Source organism: Macrosteles quadrilineatus, unplaced genomic scaffold (assembly GCF_028750875.1).
Source record: "Macrosteles quadrilineatus isolate MER2022 unplaced genomic scaffold, UCM_ALF_1.0 Scaffold_2__2_contigs__length_208266976, whole genome shotgun sequence".
In the NCBI taxonomy this organism is placed as follows: Eukaryota; Metazoa; Arthropoda; class Insecta; order Hemiptera; family Cicadellidae; genus Macrosteles; species Macrosteles quadrilineatus.
Genome location: NW_026542595.1, coordinates 58,863,404 through 58,871,059, shown reverse-complemented (window position 1 = coordinate 58,871,059; position 7,656 = coordinate 58,863,404). Strand labels below are relative to the sequence as shown.

Here is a 7,656-nt window from a genome sequence, read left to right as displayed (position 1 = left end):
AGAATTTTAATTCAATAGCAGAAAAAAAATACTAGAGAAGTACTTAACTCAGTCGTCTGCTCAATAAAAAATTAGAACTGTGTAAAAGGAAATTGCACTACTTGCAGAAATAATGAGATTGAATTTACTGCAGATGGTGACATAAACGTGAAATACTACCAGTGGAAAACTGAAAAAAGGATCATCAAAGGCTATGAAAAGGAAGTAAAACAAATAACAAACTAAAGAAATTGCTTAACTTTCTGTTCTGAAAGAAAAGTTCACTGTTATGTTGGCAAAGTTCAAGAAACGTGTTTTAAATTGCATTCATCAAGCAGCACAGATGAAAGCTGTAAAGGCAAATTTAAAGCAAGACGAACTGATGTTCATTGTGGATTTCTCAGAAAACTTTATAGAAAGTGAAATACAGTGAAATACGATGCATTTTGGCACATCGAAAAACCAGATCTCCCTTCATACTGGCATAAGGTACAGTAATGTAGAAAAAAGGTTTCTGCACTGTCTCGGTTGAACTAGTCCATCAAGTCTATGAAGTCTGGGCGCACTTGCAACCCATTTTTAAAGATTCTTCAAACTTGTACCCTTTAACTAAAACTATTCACATTTTTACAGACAGCCCATCCTCCCAATATAGAAATCGGTCTAATATACACCTGTTAAAAACTCTTCCTCTGCTATAAGTATTTTCCTCTGCTACAAGAAACAACATGGAATTTATCTGAGCCAGGCCATGGGAAGGGACCCATGGATGGCATTGGCGGTACGCTTAAAAGAAGAGCAGATGAACATGTACTTCATGGGAACGACATCTCTTCTGCTACAGATTTTGTCAAGTCTTTTGAAAACAGTAAAATAATGGTAGTTGGAGTTGAGATAAAGATTTATTTGAGGCTATGAAGAAAAAGATTCAAGCTGATATCCAGCCGGTGTCAAAAATTATGCAAATCAGGCAAATAACCTACAATAAATTGGAAGGATTCATGGATGGACGATCACCATCTTGCTTTCAATGTCCAACTGACCAAATTTGTCCTCACTATTCTGTTACTAAGTCTAATATACTGTTCAATAGTGACAAAAAATCCAAGAAATTTAGAAGAGAACACACAATAAAAGCAAAAAAAGGTCACTTCAAAAAGAGGTAGGAAAACGAAACCCAGCTCCAGTGATGATAATGACCAAGACGAGTTTTCGCCGAGAGATTCTGATTCTGACTTAATTTTGAGCGTGTTAACTGATGAAGAGTTTGAGACAGGTGCAGTTTCAGAAGAAACCAATAAGCCAAAGAAAACATCATTGGAAATGGAAGATATTCAACCAGAAACGTTTTTTAATGTTGATTAGCAGTATCTTTTAAAGAAAATACTAAGAAAGAAATAAAAAAAACAATTCTACACTACTGTTCATGATAAAGACATAAAAAAGGGATAGTAAGTTAGTAAGTTAGTTACTACAGAATGGGTTTGACTTTTCAAAATTTGAAAATGTAGAATAGATGTTTTTTATAGTTGCTAAACTCCCTGCCTCTTTAGGCCTAGGTATCTAGTGGAGGTACTGAGCAAGTGGCCCTCAAAATGAACTTTGGTTTTGTGAATAATGAACTACAATTCCCTCCATTTCTTCATCTTTTTGTTGGTCATTGAAGTTGGTTGCTAAAATACATGAATTGTTAAGTGTCTGTACTTTTGGAAGTGTGCACATTATTTCTATCTGAATTCAGGTAAGATATATATTTTTTAACAGCTACACTCATTTTATAGTTAAACAATAACTTTAACTAGCATTAACTTCGTTTCTATGGCAAATAATTGTTTATTTTTTCAGGTTATGTTTTCGGAAATATGGGGTTACTTTACTCCACGTTTTTGTTGGGGTAAAGTAACCCCAATGTTTTTTCCTTGCCTTTTAATTTGTATCGCATTGTTTCAAGGTGCCAAGGACCTATAAAAGTAAACCTGGATCCAGGAAATATTCTGATTATACATCAGAACAGCTAAACGAATCAGAAATGGTGAGATAACTCACCGCCAAGGTGAGTCTCAATACAATATACCAAGGAAAACTATATACAATAAGCTGAAAGGGAAGCAACAAAAAGCACCTGGAAAACCACAGGTATTTTCAATTGAAGAAGAATTATCATTTGTAAATTGTATTACAAAATGTGCAGAATCTGGCTTCCCCTTAGATTCTTTTGATGTACGAATGATTGCCAAGTCGTATCTTGATAGTAAAGGGAGAAAAGGGAGAAAAGTGAAAACGTTCAAAAACAATGTACCATGATCAGAATGGGTTAAATCATTCTTGAAAAGACATCCAACCTTAACTGGAGCTTGATTTGCTGCTAACATAAACAGGAGCAGAGCTGCCATAAATAAGGAAGTTTTAACAGAATACATTGATAATATGAAAGAGGTCACAGAAGGTGTTCCTCCCGGGAACTATGATGAATCCAACCTAACTGATGATCATGAAAAAAAAGGTAATAAGCTTAATCAAACGTGGTTCCAAGTATCCCAAGAGGATCATGAACAGTACTAAAACCAGTATATCTGTTATGTTTTGTGGTCTCCCACCATTTGTAGTATAAAAATCCTTAAATGTGTGGGATACTTGGACACAGAACGGTCCTTTGGGGGCTAGCTATACAAACTCTAAATCAGGTTGGTTTGAGGCTGCTTCCTTTTCTGATTGGTTTGAAACTCTGCTTCTACCACGCCTTAGAAAACTACCTGGGAAGAAAGTGGTCATTGGTGACAATTTGTCAACACATCTGTCGTTGAATGTTCTAAGATTATGTGAAACTCATGACATAAGCTTCGTTTGCCTAGCAGCAAACAGTACCCACCTTAAAAGAGGATGGAGAAAACTTCTGTCAGAGTGGAAAGAGAATGGAGGTTTCTCTTGTGCAACACTCCAGAAACAGGATTTCCCCTTGCTTTTAAAAAAGCTTGTGGAATTCATTGAACCTTCTTCTGCAACAAATCTGATATCTGGCTTCAGGACTTGTGGGATATATCCGATAAACATAGAAGAGCTGTTAAAGAAAATTCCACAAGCACCTGTTAATGTCAGCGACATTGAAGACTTGTTTTTGAAATCCTTGGAGCAAAAACGAAGCCAGTGGACCGAAAAAACTAAGAAGGGGAGAAAGAAGAAATTAAATGTGGCTCCAGGAAAAAGCATCGGGCCTGAGGAATTAGACAAAGAAGATGAAAACATAAGTCCAATGCCTGGAACAAGTGGAACGGCCTCGAAAAAGAATCTTGGAAAGAAGAAGACGGTGAATACGATATTTCCAAAAAGGAAGATGGCTAAAGAAGATGATGAGAGTGACATGGATATTGACTTGAACGAAATGGTAGAGGAATACAAGAGAGAAAAATTAGAAGAAAATAAATTTGAAGAATTTTTAGGGAAAAAAATGGAATTGGACACGCATCTTGTTTTGGAAAAATGTAAAAAAAAGTGGGCGAGTATGTTGTGTTTAAGTACGAAGGTGAGCAATTTCCAGGAAGAATTGTGAAGTTTGATTATTTAGAAGTAACGATCACATCAATGCAGAAATCTCTGAAATCATGGAAATGGCCAGAGCCAGAAGATGCCCATAATTATCCATGGGAGGACGTAGTGGGTAGGATTGAACCACCAAAACTTAAATCAAAATGTGGATTTTATCTTGTGCCCGAACTTGATCGGTTGTGGTTAAATTAACTCAGTTGCCTAGCCTGGAATTATTATTAAATCCCAGCTATGTTGGGTTTTTTATTGAAAAAGACTTATTGTCGTTAAGGACTTCAATTATATAAAAAATATGCTAATCTTTCATTTTTTACCAACTATTTAGAAGTTTTTTTTAACAATAGGACTATTTTATGTTGAAATAAACCTGTAAGTTCATTTTAAACTGTATTTGAGTATTTTATTACCTTAACATGGGGTTACTACACTCCATTCATTGATTCTTATGTGTTTTTAATGTTATTTTTAAGCTGGAGTAAAGTAAGCCCACTTTATGAGTATGAGGTAACTTTACCCCAAAAATAATAAAATATGAAAAATTACCATTAAAATGCATCTGGACTTGTTTTGTGTTTTACTTCTTTTTAACTGTATTAAGTAATTGGCTTTTGGCTTTTACAATATTATAAGACTTAAAACTGGAAAATTCTTGAAAAAGTGCAGAAACCGGAGTTAAGTAAACCCTGCTGACGGTAGGCCTAAAAATAATTATTTTTTGTTTTTTTTAATTCCAAGCCTGATAATTTAAAGAAGTGTTTACGACCGGGTCAAACCTCCCATACTATGGGTCAAGCCTCCCATATACTGGGAATGACCATACTTGCAAGCCTTTTTAATTTTAATTTTTTTAAGGGTGTGTATTAGGCCTAGAGTATTAGGTTTCAGTAACTTAACACGTTCGCTGCTACCGACGTTCCGGAACGTCAAACGGGCCACAGCGCCAGGAGCTAGGAACGTCGCCGTTCATTGATGTTTAACGTGACCATGGATCAGCCAGCTCGTCACGAGTGTTTTATATTTCTTTGCAGCTCGAGGGGACGTACTTTTCTGACAATAAAAAATATAGTTTCCCAAAATTACCACCAGGGTCGTTTAGAACAGGGCTTTGTCCCACCTCTTTCCTGCTAGATAGCGACACTACTTTACCAACTGCAACCTGGGTAGTACTGCTATCTATCAGAATCACTTAGTACTATGTCCAAAGCCAGTTTTATAGCAGAACATTGCCATCCAGTACGACTACTGTTGTTTTTACTGTAATTCAGTGTATCCGCAGCAATGTTTACGCAGCGGCGAGCGTTAATTCAGCTCCTGGCGCCGTCCCGGCATCTAGCGGTCAGCAGCGAACGTGTTAAGGCATCACAAATCCCTCTTGAGTTTGTGATGATTTAGGGATATCTAGGATGGAGTGACCAGTAATTAATTGATCAGGTGCCAGTAATTGATCAATGCCAACTTATTTAGGGGAAAACTAGGGTAATTGTTGGTTTTGGTGAGATTTGTTGGTAAATTATGTTCTATGTTGGTATACCTGATGTTTTGTTAGTTGATGTGGTAAAAAAAAAACACATCAGATGTCCTGTGACATTTTTTTTTAGTCTCCCTCCTTTTTCTGAAGACTGCCTAATAAGGAACTCTGCACATGCCAGGTAAGTGTTTTTTCAAAAATGTTCTGGTTAGAAGTAAAGGTAATATACATTATTTATGCTTAAAATAAGCTGCATTTAACCCTCTTTAAGATGATATCACTGGGAAGACCAGAAATCAAACATTAAGGTATAGATTAAGAAAGATCAATTACTAAAATTTACCATGTGCTTCAGAACAGTAATTGATCAAATTGACCAATCATACACTTTCCTTATGTTGAAGTAATTGATCGGCTTGACCAATCACTTGTTTTTTTAAGTACAAGTAATTAATCACACAAAATTGCTTGTTGCTGGTTTCTAATAAAACATATTTGCTTTCAGAATGAATAGAGGTTGCACAAAGAAACGTAAGGGAGAAGGAGGAGGCACCCCAACAGCCGTCCGACCACAAAAGAAACCGTAATTTCTCTACTCTGAGGAGGCCATGACTGGTGCGCTACAAGCGGTTCGTCAAGGAATCTCATGTAGAGAAGCTGCCAGGCGTTTTGCCTGGTAGTAAGGTCCAAAGGTGATCTTGAGAAGTACCTTTCTCAAGCCTTCAATATAAGGTCAAAGGTAAAGTACCAAAAGGGTGCAGGATGGGGCCAAAACCAGTGCTGTCAGATGAAGAGGAAACCTTATTGGCAAAGTATATAGTTGCTAAAGCCAAGAAAGGATTTCCTCTTCAAAAAAGAACTCTAATTGAAACAGTAAAGAATATTGTTTCTGAAGATTAGCGATAAACACCTTTTGTAAACAATAAGCCTGGGATATCGTGGCTAAGGGGGTTTTTAAAGCGCCACCCACAATTGACTCAGTGCCATGCAGAAGTTATAAACCGGGGAAGAGCTGCAGTCACTGAGGAGAAGATCAGAGGTTGGGGGAAAGGATTAAAAACCATTTTAAGGAGGAAAATGCTTTAGACATCTTGGATGATCCAAAACGAATATATAATGCTGATGAATCTGGATTCAGAACGAACCCGGAAACTGGATAGGTTTTGGGGCCAGTTAATTATGACAATTTTTACATAATCAAAGACGGCTCTGAAAAGGAGAGTATATCCTGCCTTGTGACAGCTAATGCAAATGGGGACATTTTGCCTCCATGTGTCGTATACCCATATGTCAGGATCCCTCGACACATCGCTGAGGCTGCACCTAGAGGGAAAGATTGGGTGCTAGGGAGATCATCGAGTGGTTGGATGACCGGCCAAGTTTTTTTTTTTTGCTTTATTGGCAATTCTTTTTTGCCCTGGCTAAAAAAGGAAAAAGTAAAATTTCCTGTTTTGTAATAGATGGGCACAGGAGCCATTTGACACTCAATGTTTGCCGCCTTTGCAGCGAAAATCAAATCCTGCTATACGCACTTCTGCCAAATGCCACCCACATAATACAGCCCCTTGACGTCTCTGTCTTTCGGCCTCTCAAGGCAGGGTGAAGGACCTTGGTTGAGGACTGGAATGAAAAATAAAAAAAACAAAGTAATAAGCAGGGCACAGTTCCTTAGCCTATTTGCCGTTGTTATATCAGAAAAGGCTACTCCCAAAGTGATCCAGAATGGGTTTAGAAAGTGTGGCATCTATCCGTTTAATTTAGATGCAATTGATTATACAAAATGTATATCAGATGCCTCAAGAGTTGGTGAAGTTAGTCTACAAAAAAACTTTCTGTCAGCTAAACCAACTGACTTTGGAATAACCCATCTTTTGTATATCGAATCTCTGATGGGAAAGAGCTGAAGAGTTTAGGGCAAAAAAGGGGAAAGAATGGGACGGAGATGAGTCCGCCAAAGAGCTATTTCTCTTATGGCAGAAACATAGAAAAAAATGTTTACTACAATGTGAAGAAGAAAAGATAAGCTGTAGCGGTAGAACAGAAACTCATCAAAGAGCAGACGAAGAGGCCGTAGATGATCCTGCCATAATTGAAGAAGTGGAAGCGGAGGTAGTAGAAGACCTCTCTGGCAAAGAAAGCTCAGATATTGCCCCAGAAAAAGAAAAAAATATCAAACAGAAGAAAAGACTAATGAAACAGGAGAAGAGGCTGAGACAAGAGGAGAAGAAAAGACAGATGAAACAGGAGAAGAGACTGAGACAAGAGAAGAAAAGAGTAATGAAACAGAAGAAAAGACTGAGACAAAAGGAGAAGAAAAGACTAATGAAACAGGAGAAAAAGAGACTGAGACAAGAGGAGAAGAAAAGACTGATACAAAAGGAGAAGAAAAGACTGATTTAGGAATAGAAAACAAACGTACCGTAACTGAAGTAAGCCAATCTGAAATTATGTACCCAAGTACTAGCAGCTACGAGAATCCAAGAGAAGTTTCAACGCCATCAAAAAGTATTGTGAAAACTCTCAAGAAAATTCCTTAGTGTAAGATGAATATCAGCCCAGCATTTGTTTCGAACATTGTGTGGCCGGTTGAATCCCCCAACAAAAATCCAACCAAAGGGACTAAAAAAGAGCGTTTACCACATGCTGCTACATCTCGCAAGTGGTTA

At 37.4% G+C, this 7,656-nt stretch overlaps 1 protein-coding gene across 1 annotated transcript; it reads left to right on the top strand.

The window, feature by feature from the left end:
• The first annotated feature begins 5,496 nt into the window (after nucleotides 1-5,496).
• Nucleotides 5,497-7,390, top strand: LOC128984249 (trichohyalin-like). Its single transcript, XM_054403551.1, has 2 exons — nucleotides 5,497-5,573; nucleotides 6,889-7,390. Exons 1-2 carry the CDS (start codon nucleotides 5,497-5,499, stop codon nucleotides 7,388-7,390), a joined length of 579 nt encoding a protein of 192 aa, XP_054259526.1.
• The last annotated feature ends 266 nt before the right edge of the window (nucleotides 7,391-7,656 follow it).